This window comes from Rana temporaria, chromosome 2 (assembly GCF_905171775.1).
Source record: "Rana temporaria chromosome 2, aRanTem1.1, whole genome shotgun sequence".
In the NCBI taxonomy this organism is placed as follows: domain Eukaryota; kingdom Metazoa; phylum Chordata; class Amphibia; order Anura; family Ranidae; genus Rana; species Rana temporaria.
In genome coordinates this window covers 432,294,616-432,311,547 of record NC_053490.1, presented here as the reverse complement: position 1 = coordinate 432,311,547, position 16,932 = coordinate 432,294,616, and the positions used below count along the sequence as shown (strand labels likewise).

Sequence of the window (16,932 nt, the reverse complement as noted above, 5' to 3'; positions counted from 1 at the left end):
AAATGGTCGGATTTTTATGTGGTCATCACACAATTCCCGTCGGATAATCTGATCGTGTGTACAAGGCTTTAGAGGCTTTACTTCAAAGCGGACATCCGCAGTCCGCCCCCCCTAAAGCTTGAAAGGCAGTAAACTGGCCCTTTGTTTAGAAAGTTTGGAGACCCCTGGTCTAGTTGAACCCCGGATTGAGTATTTTTTTTTTTATGAACAAAATCTTCCCACAATTTCCGTTTTTTTTTGTAATAATTATTTATGTATACTTTACTGATCACACAAATGTTCTGTGAGCTGTAGACCAAAAAACATTTTAGAATTTCCTTGATCTGAAACTATTTAAGAAAAAAAAAAATGTTCTTCAAGAGTAGAAAAAATTGGGAAAGGCTAGTGGAGGAGACAGATAAAAGGTAAGCTCCTATATTTATCCTTTATAAAAGATATGCAAACAAATGCATCTTCCTTGCGAACCCCAACAGTGATCTACTGTATGTACAGAGTTTTCAATGTATCCAAATAATGTTAACAACATTTTTAGTCCTGACCATAATAAAGGCAATATGTACAAAACCACAAGATCTTTTCTCATAAGTGCCGGTTCACACTACCGCGACTTGGGATCAGACTTGTCGCGCGACATGAGAAATTCCATTGAAGTGAATGAGAGCCGTCTTATTGTACACTACTGAAGTCGCTCCGACTTCAGAAAAGGTTCCTGTACTACTTCAATCCGATTTCTAGGCAACTTGTACCCATTGATTTCAATGGAAGTTGCCTCCAAAGTCGGATCACTGTCTTAACTGAAGCAACTTTACAGGAAAACAAAAATAGTTTTCTCAGGCAAACCCCTCCCTCCCACAGAGCTGATTATTCTGCGATTGGCCACAGCCAAAGTCGCCTGTTCTGGAGGCAACTTCAAGTCGTGTTGTAAATTGCTCCAAGTCGCCTTGCAAAGTCGGACTGCAAGTCAGGTTGTCCCTGTGTGAACCAACACTAAGGGAAGATGTAGGTGACGATTGTTTATGGCTCCTTCTAAAATGTTATGCTGATGTCACTGCAGTCAATGACAAAAGACATGCATGTCACTTATGACTCCAGTCTATACTAGTTCTACCCCAAAACCTTAGGCCCCTTTCAGACGGACAGCAGTTTTGCTGCAATTAAAAGCATGTACATTTTCTGTGAAATTCAAGGCTCTGGGCACTGCGATTAGCTGCATTTGTACATTGCGATTACGTGCGGTTACATGCGGCCGCGTTTAGCTGCGGTAGTCATTTCCATAGCAACCCTTTTAATTTTTTTTGATTATGATGTGCTTCCTGTTCGTTCTTTTTTTCCTCACGTTGCTATCCACAGTTGACACAAAAGACTGCGATTACCTGCGGTTAAGTGCATATAGCTGCGCTAAATCGCACCTGGACGCATTCAATTCTATTTTTTCTATTCGCACCAAACCGCATGCAACAAAATTGCAGCTAAACGTTGTGTGTGAATGGGGCCATAGGAAAGCCATTCTATCCGTCCGTGTGAAAGGGGCCTTAGAGTGTAATAAGGTCTTTGGATCTACATAGCAGCCATGTAATTAGCATTAGAGGCCAGGAATAGCAGCTCCCTATATTTTTCAGTAAAAAAATAAAAAATGCAACAACCTTGTCAACGTTAACTGGATATCCCTTCCCTCTAGATTTATTAGATGATCCACTAGGCTGATCACAAATGTATTATAAAATCCTATTTTAGAAAGTGTGTTATCTGTGCCCAGTACAGGCAATTTACAGGTTCACTTTAACATACATTTTAAGAAAAATCTGTGCAATTTAAACAGAGCTTTCCGATTGGCCAGTGAAGGCGCCCATCACATGAATGAACCAATGAAGAAACTCATGAACCAAAGCCAGGGCTCAGATAAAACTGCCATTGCTTACCATAGCAGAAGTTCTTGCCTCCAAGGAAGCTTGCCATCTTATGTTTCGACTACAGTCATACAAACATTACGACTAGTCAGATGTGAAATATTATAATATAATATATAGTATAATTACAGACGAGATGAAAGAATCTTTGTGGCTTTTGAGTAAGAGAGAAAATGAACCGTACCCTGAAATTCCAGCAGGAGAGAGTTGTTGGAGTTGGATGAGCTGCCCCGAGGTGTGCTTCCTTTCCCCTTCTCTTTCTGCAAAATGGAAAGGTTTAAATCGATTTGTGAATAGGAAAGGCAAACTATACAAGAGGTGCGGTGAGAACTTTGTAGCACATAGGAGAACATTTGCGTTTAAAATTGGATGGTTCAGAATGTGCTGTACAGTGTACGATTGTTTTGGATTTCATGGATGTTCTTGAATGGAAACCTGTCTTGGGAAAACATGGAGATGTCCAGTTGTGCCCTCTGCTTCTCAATATGCCAGTCGTCTGGTTGTCATGCTGAGCTTATTCTATAATGCTCACTGACCCAGAACAATTATGAAAAGACCGACCTCTGACTTTTCTGAAGGACTTTCTAAGCTAGCATAGCTGTTCCATGACTCAGAAAATATACTGAACCCAGAGAATCAGCATAACAGCCAGACAACAAGTATTTTTCAGGAGAAGAGAAATTACCGCTCAAGGTGGGTCTGCTGGACAATCAGTAGCTGTTAAGTAGGACCAGGAGTGCCGGCAATGCACAAGGCAAAATGTAGACATTGAAAGGATGGACAGCCGCACCTCCAAAAAACCCTTAGGTTGTCTTTATTTAAAAAAAAATTGATGGAAAAATGCACTACAAATAACAGCAAAGGGTGGAATACAGCCTACACGTTGAGCACTGCGATCAGTGCTTAATCATGTCACGATTAAGCACTGGTCGCAGTGTGAAACGCGTAGGCTGTATTCCACCCTTTGCTGTTATTTGTAGTGCATTTTTCCATCAATTTTATTTATTTTTTTAAATAAAGACAACCTAAGGGTTTTTTGGAGGTAATGGCAGTCCAATATATTTCTCATTGAGCGAACTCCCAAATCCAATCCCCTTTTCTGCCCGACTGGTTGCAGATCAGCTATCAATCTGTACAATGCAGGACCAGTAGCCCTACACTGTACATGAGGATGCTGAGGGCCCACCTGCAACCCAGTAAAATCAGACAGGCGAGACATCTATTGGTCGACAGCCAGCCCTATGTAACGAACACACCGGTATACAAAGTATCATCAAATAGTTATGAAGAGATAGATTATTGTCCCTTTTTTATCTGTGACAGGACAGTAGATACGAGACACTCCTATGTACTGCGCTCGGTATATGCCGGCGCAGTATTCAAACTCGTGGCGGGAAACGAGCGGGGAGGACGCCGCCGAAGAGGACACCCGACCCGCCGAAGAGGACACCCGACCAACCGAAGATGGACCCGCCGAAGAGGACACCCGAAGCCGCAGAAGGACGCCGCGACCGATGGACACCGCGCAAGACACCAAAACTGTAAGTACAAAAAAAAACTTTTTCCACAGGATTGGGGGCCACTTTAGGGGTGCGCGGTATACGCGGGAGCGCGTTATACCGCGATAAATCCAGAGACCCAGGGATTGTGAGACATGTAGTTTCATCTCAGGAAGTTTCATCTCGGGAAGTTTTAGTTCACAAACAGAGATCCTGTATTAACCTGTGCAGTGCAATACGGCACGCCTCAAGTTTGCACACAAACAGAAATTGCTGACACCAGAATGTGACGATTTTACTGTACTATAAAACAGCCCGCAAACAAATTTTCCACTAATTTTGCAAGTGGAAAATGAGGGCTTGCAAATTGGGCTGCCTGGGAGCGAGGGGGGCACACACGGGATCCGTTCTCCCAGCGCTCGCCCAATAGGGGGAGAGAGCATGGAGGAAGAGGAGAGCCGTGGGAACACAGAGCAGGATAGCCCGCTGTTACAGCTTGCATTACAATTGTCTCCGCTCAACACAGCCCCGCCTCCTCCTAACCCAGTGCCTGTGATAGACAGAGCACTGGTCCAATGCTGGGATGCATTCTGTCTATCACAGGCACAGGGTCAGGAGGAGGCGGGGCTGTGTCGAGCAGAGCGGAGACAATTGTAATGTAAGACCCCTTCCACACTGAGGAGTTTTTCAGGCAGTACAGCGCTAAAAATAGCGCTGCTATACCCCCTGAAAAACTCCTTCACTGCCTACTCAATGTGAAAGCCCGAGGGCTTTCACACTGAGGTGATGTGCTGGCAGGAGAGAAAAAAAAGAATTTTTGTACTCACCGTAAAATCCATTTCTGAGTTCATAGATGGACACAGCCTTCATTGACCTTAGGGTTATGCTTCTTCCTACCAGGAGGCAGAATTCTACAGCACTTAAGGTGTTAAAAACTTTCCTTCATGCCGCTCCTCCCAGGGGGCGTGGCTCCCCCAGGCATAACCCACACCCTGCTTTAGCAGCCTCAGTTCGTAACAAGCAGTACAAACAAAGGAGGGGTGGGTGCTGTGTCCGTCTATGAACTCAGAGAAATGGATTTTACGGTGAGTACAAAAATCCTTTTTTCTCTTTCGTTCATAGACGGACACAGCCTTCATTGACCTTAGGGACGTCCCCAAGCAGTGTCAAAAAATTCGAGGGGTGGGAAAAATAACACAGCAAAAACAGGTTACACCCCAAACAAAAAACCGGAGTTAAGGAGGAACTCCAACCTTAAACTGCCGCCTGTAACACCTGCGGCCGAAGGAGGCATCAGAAGATGCACTCACATCCACCATATAAAACTTTGAAAAAGCGTGGACCGACGACCAGGTCGCAGCCTTACACACCTGTAACACAGAGGCTTGGTGTCGGAAAGCCCAAGAGGCCCCGATCGCCCTGGTCGAATGCGCCATGACCCGAAAGGGGGGCGCCCGCCCTTCAGGCATAGGCCTGAAGCACAATCCGTCGGATCCACCTGGAAATGGTGGCCGACGAGACTGTCAGGCCCTTACTGGGACTGGACACAGACATGAACAGCGAGTCCGACTTCCGGAACGGAGCTGTCGCCGACAAGTAAACTCGAAGGGCCCGAACCACATCCAAAGAATGTAAAGTGGCCTCCTTCGGGTTCTTCGGCTGAGGACATAAGGATAGAAGAACAACGTCCACATCCAAGTGAAAAGCCGAAACGACCTTAGGGAGAAAAAACGGCTGCGGCCGCAGCACCACCTCATCCTTACGGATGACCAAGCAGGGAGCCTTGCAAGACAAGGCCGCCAGAACAGACAGACACCCGTCTGATCGAGGTAATTGCTACCAGAAATAAAATCACCTTTTGTGACAATAAACAAAAAACCTCCCGAATGTCCTCAAAGGGAGCATCCCGAAGCACTGAAAGGACTAAATTCAAGTCCCATGGGGGTAATGGAGGACGCACCGAAGGGGCCACCTAACAGACCCCCTGACCCAACGCACGCACCCAGGAGTGCGATGCCAAGGGTCGCTGCAAGTAAAAACAGCCAGAGCAGAAATCTGGCTCCTAACCGTACGTAAGGCGAGAGCCTGAACCACTCCCTGCTGCAAAGACAGCAGAATCCTGTACACAACGCATGTACGAGAGTGCCAGTTCATCTCCCCACACACAGAGAAGTAGGCCTTCCATGTATGAGGAAAAAACCTACGTGAGGTAGACTTCCGTGCAGGCAGCACGGTAGAGACCACCCCTGGCTCTCAACAGCCACGCCGCTAAGGCCGGTGGCTGTGAAACAGGGTGGAAGATCGGACCCTGTAACAGAAAATCAATTCCCAGGGGAAGACGCTAGGGGGCGTCTGCCAGCAGACGCACCTGGTCCGCGTACCAGAAGCGACGCGGCCAATCTGGGGCAATCAGGACCGATAGAATCCCTACAGCTTCTACTCTGCGCAGCAGGCGAGGAAGAAGCTTCCGAGGAGGGAAGGTGTAAAGTAGGAGACAGCGACCCCAAGGAGCCACCAACGCGCCTGACGCGTCCGCCCACGGGTCCTTAAACCTGGCCACGAACCGTGGCACCTACCGATAGAGACGGGACGCTAGAAGGTCCACGTCCGGAGTGCCCCACTTTTGGCACAGACCCCGAAACACCTGCGGGTGGAGAGACCACTCTCCTTGGCCCAGTGCAGTGCGACTTAGGTAGTCGGCTAGCCAATTCCGTATTCCCGGAATGTACCCGGCCGATAGAGCCGGAACGGACCCTTCGGCCCACCGAAAGGATGCGCGCGACCCCCGTCGCTGCAACAGAACTCCGTGTGCCTCCCTGATGATCAACCTACACCACGGACGTGGTGTTATCGGACAGGATCCTGACCGGTCGGCCCTGTAGATCCAGGGACCACCTGGCAAGGCAAAGCTTGATTGCTCGGAGCTCCAGAACGTTGATCAGTAGGCAGGGCTCCACCTGAGTCCAGTGCCCCTGGGCTGACTGGGTGCCCCAACCGGAGAGGCTGGCATCCGTCGTGACCACTGTCCAGTGGCCTGCAGAAAAATTACTTTCCGGCCCGAAGCACCGGAAACGCCAGCCACCACCCAGGGGAGACATGATCAGATGACTCAACTGAATCTGGTAATCCAGAGATGACGGAAGCTAGTCCCATCGTGACAGCAGTTCCCTCCGTAGTACCCTGGCGTGGAATTGGGCATACGGAACCGCCTCGAAAGAGGCTACCAACTGACCCAGAACCTTCCTGCAGAATCGCAGAGATGACCGCTTCTGGGTCGGCAACTGCTGCACAGCAGATAGCAGAGTCTGAAGTTTTTCCGCTAGGAGAAAAACACTCCCGCCCCGGAGGAATCCAGGACCAGTCCCAGGTATCCCTGAGACGGAATCAACCCTGATTTCAGGACAATCCAGAAACCAGCCGAACACTCGGAGAGCCTGACACGTGAAAGACACGGCTCCACCAATGCAGAGCTCGAAGAAGCTCGTAGGAGAATGTCGTCCAGACATCCCATGATAACAAACCCCCGCTGTCACAGCCGGGCCAGTATCGGTACGAGCACCTTGGTGAAAACCCGCCGAATGGGAAGGACACCATCGAAAATGTTCCCCCCCGATCGCAAAGCACAGAATCTCCAGTGGTTTGAGGATATGCAGGTACACGTTCATGACATCCAAGGATGCCAGAAAATTGACAAAACAAAACGAGGGACTTGAGGCCCAGGATCGACCGGGCCCCATCCTCCGTGGGGACACAAACAGAATGGAGTAAAACCCCGAGACCGTTCCAACGAGGGAACTGGCACAATCACTCCCCTGACCAGAAGATCCTGGACAGCCCCTGACGGAGTCAACCGGCGAACCGGAGGAGGCCAGAAGCCGGAGGGAAAAAACCTGTTTGGCAGACAAGAGAGAAACTCAATCTTGTACCCCAAGGAAAACACTTCGCAATGCGAAGCCAGTCTCCCACCCGAGACACAGGCGGGAGCAGACCTTCAGGCGGAAGCAGGTATGTCCGCAGACTTGTTAGGCATGCGGTATCTGGTGCGCTGCTACCCCGCAGCGGGGATTCAAGCACCATGTAGACCTACCCCCACCGCACAGGGCGAGCGAAAAAACGCTCAGAGCTAGGCAAGGAGGGTCCTTGCACAGGGCGAGGTCCCTAGCCCTTCCCAGACTGTGGGAACAGCATGCGCTTACCACCCGTGGCATCCTCAATGATGCCAGTCAGGGAAGACCCAAAAGGACCGTTCACCCTTAACGGCCATCACCAAGGCCACCTTAGAGGTCCTTCTTCCAGCTCCTGCAGCAGGAGCTTCGCCCTTTTAGTCGGGGCCTGACCAGGGCCCCGGCCAGAGCCGGCCTCACCGCCGAACCCACCACCGTGAATAGGGAGCGGGCCACGGCCTCCACTCTCCTATCAGCGGGATCCTGAAATGCAGGAGCCCCTTCCACAGGCAACGTGGTGGCCATGCGCAGTCTGGACACAGGGGGATCCACTGGCGGAGGAGAGACCTACTTTTTTTTTTTTTTTTTTAAAGCCCCCCCTCAAGGGGGTAACGGGTTGCAAAGTTTTTTGACAAACTTTTTGCGGTGCATCCCATTCCTTGTATAACATATAGTCCAAATAAGGAACACAAGGAAACCCTTCAGCGGTGCGTGGTAGTCTGCTGGTACTGACACGGAGGTGTCTCCGCCACATCCTCAATTTTTAGAGTCTCACGCACCGCAGAAACAAGAGCTCCAACAAAATTCTTGCCAGCAACTGACTGCAGCAGAGTCATCCTCACTATCCATAAAGGGTTAAAACCCGCAGCCTCTGACATAACAGAACCAGAAAAAAACAGCGATTCTGTGTCATCCCCAGAAGCAGGCTTTAGGGAGGGGGCGCTTTTTTACCCCCCATCCGGGCACTAGCTGCTTCAAACCTGGCAAGAAACCCAGGACAGCCAACATAACAGATGTGGCAGGGGGAGGGGCGTTAAGGGTTAACTCAGGCATAGCTTGAGTCACCCACCCTGCAAGGCAGGACAAAAAAAAAACACTGGTCACCTCCTTGCTGCTATTGCAGAGCATGGGGGGCCCCCGATATTCACCACCCCACCCAGCTGCAGAGGGAGCTGAAAAACCTCAGGTGTGCTCTGATGTGCTGGCTGTGATGTGTCTTCACCTCATGGAAGATTCACAGCGTTTCACAGCACTAAAACTGGTAGAAGAGACCAGAGGCTGTGCTGAGTCATCTCAGGGAAGAATCACATCGTTACCAAGGAGATTTCCAAGATGGCCACCATCTGAGGTAAAAATTACCTCATAGAACACAGCAGCACTGGCTGTGCTTTGTCTGTCACCTCAGAAAAGAATCACAGCGTTACCAAGGAGATTTCCAAGACGGCCGCTGTCTGAGGTAAAAATTACCTCATAGAACACAGCAGCACCCCCCAGAGTAACAACACAGTCCCCCAACAACACACGGGCTCCGGTGGTAACAAAGAAAACCCAGGAGGCCCCCCTTCACAGCCACTACCCAGTCAGGGGAAGGAGGGAGAGGAAGGGGAGAGAGGAAAGCAGGGCGGACCCTCAGTCGACCTCCCCAGGGAAACCACCAGCCAGACCACTTACCTTAGTAAGGGGCCACTACTTACCTGTCCTGCGACTACCCGGCTGGAGGTATCCCAGACAGAACCAACGTCCGTAAACGGCATGGCTGTCGGCCAGACACACTGTGACAAAGCCATAGAGACCGGTCATATGTGTGCCCTAGAACCGAAGTTCCCCGGCCGCCCCTGGAGCAACGGGGCCTGTCGTGGACGTCCCAAAGCTGAGCTGAGGGCCGGCACACGCTCGAAGGCCGAACATGGGGGGACTACAAGAGTCGAGGACCCAGCCTGTCACCCAGTCGGCCGTTGATAGAAGAATCGCAGGATTCAAAAATGCAGGAACAAAATAATAAAAAAAGCGAGAAAAAAACTCCAGAGTCCAGGAACTCCAGAGAGAGCCTTGACCTCCTGTCGTTAGGCAGAAAACAAACTGAGGCTGCTAAAGCAGGGTGTGGGTTATGCCTGGGGGAGCCACGCCCCCTGGGAGGAGCGGCATGAAGGAAAGTTTTTAACACCTTAAGTGCTGTAGAATTCTGCCTAAATCTCCTGGTAGGAAGAAGCATAACCCTAAGGTCAATGAAGGCTGTGTCCGTCTATGAACGAAAGAGAAAAATCTCCTGTCAGCAGCATCTTTGGAGCGGTGAGAGAAGTGGCATGTATACCGCTCCTTCACATTTAAAACAATGGGAAACCGCGGCAATACCGCCCGCAATGCGCCTCTGCAGAGGCGCATTGCGGGCGGTATTAACCCTTTATTGGCCGCTAGCGTGGGTTAATACCGCACCGCAAGCGGCCAATTCCCGCGGCAATCCAGGCGGTATAGCGCCGCTATTTTTAGCGGTGCTATACCGCCATCGCGGCTCCCGCTCCAATGTGAAAGGGGCCTAAGCTGTAACATCATGCTATCCCGCTCTGTGATCCTGCGTCTCTCCTCTTCCTCCAGTCATGCATTCCTCTGCCCAGGCGAGGCTGCAATGGTGGGCACAGTGTGGCTGCAATGGTGGGCACAGTGTGGCTGCAATGGTGGGCACAGTGTGGCTGCAATGGTGGGCACAGGTGAGGCCGCACTGATAAAGTTGTTTTTAATATTTCTTTTTGGAACTTAATTCTGCATAAAACATTTAAGTGTTATTTCATGAGATCATTTATGAGGGTGTGTTTAAGGGCAGGGTAGGGGTTGGGTGGGGCACTAATGGCGAGTAACCCTTGAGGCCTGGCTCAAATAAATATAAATATAAAATATATAATAAAAAGACACCATGGAATGATATGATCAATGAACATCTTATGCAAATAAAAAAACACAAGGTGCAGGTAGGAAGGTTCATAATTCCTTTACCGTACGTACATCTCTTCCATCAATCACAGGAACCCACTTAAAAATCCGCAGGGAGGTGTCCCCAACTGTTACCCATTTCTTCTCCCTGCAGGAAAAACAAACAGTATACTCATATACACAAAGCTTAAACTAGAATTTTCATTGCAGTGCTAGTATTCTAAAGGAGGGGAAATGCATGTTTCTTTTTCACCTCATTTAACACATTTGTTATTCAGTTGCAGTGAATGAACGTTCAAGCCTTCAAAATGAGGTCCACTAAAAAAACAAGGTAATTTTCACATCTTTTGGAAGGATGATGGAGCACCAACTACCTGTGCTACATGTACTGCATTGGGCGATCTATAGATGGGTTTTCTGGCTGCACAGTTTTCACGTATACACCCCACTGTACCCAAACCCCACTGCTACAGAAAGAGAAGGGTAGTAACAGCAGTGGGATGTAATTTGGGGGGCAGCATATAAAGTACACACAAGAAAATCCGTAGCTTTACTTTTGTAAGGTGCTCAGAAGGATATGACCAGCGAGGCTTGGAGGTAAGATGGAGGTCTATGGAGGCCCCCCTTCCCTCGTGCGCACTCGGCCGGCTTACCTTTTATTCTGCACACTGTTTACTGTTTCAATTGTTGTCCAGTAGATTAGCCGGTTTGACCCCCGGTCCTTGCCCCCCCTTCAGCGAGTACCCATTTTATGAACTGATGAGAGGCTTGAGATGTGTAATTTCTAGTTTTGTTTTTTTTGTGTTTTATGCGTTGGGGAGTCTCCACTTTCGGCTCGCTGCCCGGCCCTTGGGCCTTTGTGACACTATTTAGAGTACTGGGTCTCGATGTGTCTATATGCATCATTGTTTTTCAATGTCTATCTTGTTTTTATGTTATGTTGAAAAATGAATGGCTTATTGTTTGCTGCAATATGCTCCTGACAACGTGTTGTGATGTACTATTATGCCGTTCACAAATAAAGATTTTACAAAAAAAAAAAAAAAAAAAACCTCTGTCAATTTTATAGAGGTTTGTGGTCCTGTGGGGGGGAAATTTAGTCCCATGCTTTGCAGCTTCTCCTCTACCGTTTGCTTTCAATCTCCAAGGACTACATTTCCCATGGTACCTTGCTGAATGCACACTCCGATTCCTGTATTGACTCTGCCTTCTGACACTCCTCCTCCTCTCAACACCTCTGTAGTTCAGAAGGCAGGCTCAGTGAAATGTGTGACGCAGCACTGCCCACTCACAGGGCACAGAGAATATGTGTAACAGAATTGAAGGAAGAAATGAGAAGGGAACTTCAAGATCGTTCAGATTAAGGAGTAGGTTAGAAATCATTCAAATAAATGTGGAAATTAATATATAATTTTGTATTTTGACCATACATACATGTCAAATTACATTTACTAGTCTCTCCCAGTCTTTGGGAAAGGAGCAGATGAATGCGCTCATCTCTCTTTCACTCGGCATTCTCTTCCTATCTGCATGTTTCTTGTGCACTGGATTGGCTCCTCGTGCAGCTTCTCTTTCCCAGTCTGAGCACTGCTGTACAAGGACTGCACAAGGCTGACACCATCAAATTCAAGTACCTATACTGCTTACATTTAAAAAATATATATTTAAGGATACATAAATTAATACAAAGCTGAAATATTTTTTTTAGATCTGCCTGCAGTTCAGAATAGGGGGAGGGGCTTGTGTCCCGGAAACATTGGAGATCTGGGCATAATTTTCACATAAAGAATATAAAGAAAGAGGTCTGGCCGTTTCTTCTAATTGTTTACCCAATCAGAGCACAGAGGGGGCTAATCATTCCCTACACATAACTAAAAAGTGCACTGAGTCTACTAATGTTGTTTATCCAAAAAGCATTAAAAAAAAAGGGGGGGGGGGGACTGTGACTGTGGAAGGGAAATCTAAAACACAACCTGCTCAGACTCATCTAGAAAGTCATTTGTAAACAAAATATGAATAAAACTTCTGCTGCTGGTGTATTTCTCCTGCTCGGTTTTTTGGGGCGACAAGCTTTGTGCTTTACGTTTTTTTCTTCGATTTATGGCAAGATAATCCCAGCAAAACCGAATCACGTTTTACATAGCATTGAATATTAATGGCAACCAAACATGCATTTTGTAATTGCAGTGTGACTTGAGATTGCTGGCAGAATTGTAGCGACTTTGCCCGAGCTCCTAAAACGCCAAATGTGAATGGAGACCAAAACTAAACCCATTCCTGGGATTGCTAACGGTCACATCAGTTGTGCTCCCAAACTGTCAAACCATCCAATGGCTGGTGTGATAACTGATCACATGTGCAGCATCATGGACGTTGAAGATTAAACAGAGGCCAAGATGGCAGCTTCCATGGCTGAAAAGGATAGGAAGGTTTAGTTCCACTCAGTGCCGATCCTGACCTTCCTGGGGCCCTAAGCAAAATGACAGGTCGCATTAAAGTTGAGAAGCCAGGGGGGGGGGGGGGGGAGGCGCTGCCGACAGTGACATGTCACATTAAAGATTAAAGTTGAGAAGTGGGGGAGGGGGTGTTCTGCTGTCGGAAATGGCATCTTGCATTAAAGTGAGAAGCGGGGGGTGCTGACTTCTTACCTCTTCTCCCATGCAGCCAGCGAGTTGAGAAGCGGGGTGAGGGGCCCAAAAATGACTTCTCACCAGGCGGGGCCTCCAGTAATTTGGGGGGCCCACTGCAGCTTTGCGGGGCCCTAAGCGGCTTGCATAGTGAGCCTATAGGGTGGATCGGCCCTGGTTCCACTTTAACCGCTGCACCACTATTTACGTCGGCAGAATGGCACCGCTGGGCACATGGACGTACAGGTATGTCCCCTTTAAGATGCCCAGCTGTGGGTCGCGCTCCCGACCCGGTCCTGTCCTCCGTGACCGCGGGACCCGATCGCCGCCGGTGTCCTGCGATCGGGTCACAGAGAGGAAGAACGGGGAGAGGTAAGTGTAAACAAACCTTCCTCGTTCTTCCTAGTGTGGCTGTCAGTGATCGTCTGTTCCCTGTGTTAGGTAACAACGATCAGTGACTTCAGACGCACAGCCACGCCCCCCCACAGTAAGAACACTTCCTTAGGGCACACTTGACCCCTATAGCGCCCCCTCCTGGTTAACCCATTCATTGACAGTGTTATTTTCACAGTAATCAGTGAATTTTTTAGCACTTTTCGCTGTAAAAAGAACAATGGTCCCAAAAATTTGGCAAAAGTGTCCGATGGGTCCGCCATAATGTCGCAGTCACGAAAAAAAAAACGATGATCGCCACCATTAGTAGTAAAAAAAAAAAAATTTATAAAAATGCCATAAAACTATCCCCTATTTTGTAAACGCTATACATTTTGCGCAAACTAACCAAACGCTTATTGTGACTTTTTTTTTTTTTTTAAATATGTAGAAGAATACGTATCGGCCTAAACTAAGGAAAAAAAACATTTTTTTTATATATTTTTGGGTGATATTTATTATAGCAAAAAGTAAAAAATATTGTTTGTTTTTTTTAAATGTCGCTCTATGATTGTTAATAGCGCAAAAAATAAAAACCGCAGAGGTGATCAAATACCACCAAAAGAAAGCTATATTTGTGGGGGAAAAAAGGACGTCAATTTTGTTTGGGAGCCACGTCGCACGACCGCGCAATTGTCGGTTAAAGTGACGCAGTGCCGAATCGCAAAAAGGGGCCTGGTCCTTTACCTGCATAATCATCTGGGTCTTAAGTGGTTAACCTCTTCACGTCTTGCACGCGCAAATATGCGGCCTCTGCACTGAGTGGCTGCATATTTGTGTGAAATAGCGCCAATAGAGCTGTGCCGAACGTGCCTTGCCCTGTGCGCTCCTGGCGCAGTTACCGGCGGCTAACGCAAAGCTCTCCATCGCTGCGTGCGATCAGGAGCTTTCCAATCATGTGATTGCGGTCACGTGACCATAAGCCCCACCATTCTAAACCTGCTAAAGGGCAATCAGGCCCCAGCTGTAAGGGGTTAAGGCCTCGTTCATACCATGGTGCAGAGATGGCAGTTTTTCTGCAAGGGCACAACAAATTGTGTGCAAGCTGATGTGGGTGAGCCCTAAAAGTTTAGAACCCTAAACTGGTGACAACACAAAGGAATCCATCTATTGGGAACACAGCAATAATAAAACAAGGACTGGATCTAGAGTTCCCCTTTAGGGAAAGTGTTTATCCTGGTGGTCTCTGCCCTTTACAAAGAATGGTGGCTGGACTATTAATCTGAGAAATATTTGTACATCTAATAAATCACAACTTACTCCTTGGAACATGTTGGCGCCATACACAATCATTATGATGGTGACGTAGCACACACACAAGTCATTACGTCACCAGTAAACATCCCAGCAGAATGAGCCAACTTTCCCTTCCAACTACATCTCTCGCCCATCCCCATGGCAACCAACACTAGACCCCTTTCACAGGCTGGGCGATCTCTCAACGCTCTCCTCGTCCAATCACTAAACCCCTCCTGCCGCTGAGTTCCACCAATCCCATCGCTACCCCTAGACACGCCCTTGTCCTATTGGAATTAGACACTGACAGCTCAGCCTTGTAACAGAGGCACCTGACAGGCTGTTAGCCACGTCACTCAGCAGCTCCACCAATCAGCAGCTCCCTCTCACTAAGTTATTTGCCGGCTCCTGGAGTCCCAATTTACATGAGCGACTCTTCCCCTCCAGGAGTCTAGCGGAGGGCACTTCCCCCGAGTCCCGAGGAACGCTCACCATCTGCGGACCTTCTCGATGGCCGCCATCACTTTCTTGATGTCATCTTTGGCCCGGCTGCGGGTCTCTGCCCTAACTGAGCGGCCTGACATTTTCTTCTCGGCACCGCTGCTTGACGCCTGGATGGGCGTGGCTTTAGAGCACTTCGCCAGTGACGTCGCGGGACGAGGCGCACGCCTCTGGAGATAGGACTGGGCGGGAAGTCTTACAAAGTTGTCTGTTCTTCCTCCTGAGTGCAACTGTGTCTGAGCATGCGCAGTACATGACATTCTAGTCAGCCAAATAGTTCTGTGAGAAGGCAGGACTGATAAGTAGAGGAGGTGGGAACTAAGTTTACTAAATTCTTGTATAAGCTTTTACCACGTTAGTGTCATTTTTACTCATTTTACATTCACAGCTTTCTCTAGAAGTGAATGTTTTTTCTACCTGTGTGTTCACGTATGTGTAATATATAATCTGAATCTCTGTCATTGTCTTGTATTTCTTCCATCTGAGGTACCTGGTTTATCCTGCCAGTTACACTTCTTCCTTGGCCAGAAGCTGCTCTGTATTAGAATGGTCATTTTTGTATCCATTGTCTGGTCATTCCGAGGTACAGGACACTGTGAAGACACACAACATGCCTGTATTGGGTAGTTTGTTACGCTGCGTTGCATAGTTGCCAACATTTGAATTTTTTTTCCAGGGACACTTTGCAGCACAGCTATTAATTAATTACCACACTCACTTCCCCGAAGCTCCACCCACTCCGCATAATCTTCGCCTATTTATCAGATTATAGGGTCTACTCAATAAAGAGAGAATTACAGGAAATTGAAATGGGAATTTCAAACTTAAGACCAATGTAGCAGAGTTGGAATAATTCTCCCATTCCGCTGCACTACTTCTGCTTAAAGTTTAAAATTCTCATCACAAAAGTTAACCCACATGGCATCAGTAAAAATTAACCCACATGGCATCAGTAAAAATTAACCCACATGGCATCAGTAAAAATTAACCCACATGGCATCAGTAAAAATTAACCCACATGGCATTAGTAAAAATCAACCCACATGGCATAAGTAAAAATCAACCCACATGGCATCAGTAAAAATTAACCCACATGGCATTAGTAAAAATTAACCCACATGGCATCAGTAAAAATTAACCCACATGGCATTACTAAAAATTAACCCACATGGCATCAGTAAAAATTAACTCACATGGCATCAGTAAAAATTAACCCACATGGCATCAGTAAAAATCAACCCACATGGCATCAGTAAAAATCAATCCACATGGCATAAGTAAAAATCAACCCACATGGCATCAGTAAAAATCAATCCACATGGCATAAGTAAAAATGAACCCACATGGCATCAGTAAAAATTAACCCACATGGCATTAGTAAAAATTAACCCACATGGCATCAGTAAAAATGGTGGCACAGTGGCTGCGTGTGATGGGCACAGTGGCGACAATTGATGGGCACAGTGGCTGCGTTTGATGGGCACAGTGGCTGCATGTGATGGCACAGTGGCTGCGTTTGGTGGCACAGTGGCTGCGTGTGATGAGCACAGTGGCGACAATTGATGGGCACAGTGGCTGCGTTTGATGGGCACAGTGGCTGCATGTGATGGCACAGTGGCTGCGTTTGGTAGCACAGTGGCTGCGTGTGATGAGCACAGTGGCGACAATTGATGGGCACAGTGGCTACGTTTGATGGGCACAGTGGCTGCATGTGATGGCACAGTGACTGCGTTTGGTGGCACAGTGAGGCTGCAATTAATGTTTTTTTTTTTTCTTTAGTCAGAGAAGGCAAGCTCAAAATAACAATTTTTTTTTTTAAACTGCTATTTTTTATTAAAAAAATTATGGTCACATTATTTCC

The 16,932-nt window shown here is 47.8% G+C and overlaps 1 protein-coding gene across 3 annotated transcripts in view; it reads right to left on the bottom strand.

Moving 5' to 3' along the window:
• BCL7B (BAF chromatin remodeling complex subunit BCL7B) overlaps positions 1–15,292 on the bottom strand; it is a 48,969-nt gene extending 33,677 nt beyond the window's left edge. Inside the window, exons 1-3 of one of the 3 annotated variants that reach the window (XM_040338325.1) lie at positions 15,063–15,292; positions 10,339–10,423; positions 2,092–2,167 (exon numbers count right to left, since the gene is read on the bottom strand). In XM_040338325.1, the coding sequence (XP_040194259.1) occupies positions 2,092–2,167; positions 10,339–10,423; positions 15,063–15,154 (253 nt within the window). In that variant the 5' untranslated portion in view covers positions 15,155–15,292. The remainder of the gene's footprint in view (positions 1–2,091; positions 2,168–10,338; positions 10,424–15,062) is intronic. The other 2 variants (XM_040338323.1, XM_040338324.1) reach the window with 2 other exon arrangements.
• Positions 15,293–16,932: the final 1,640 nt, after the last annotated feature.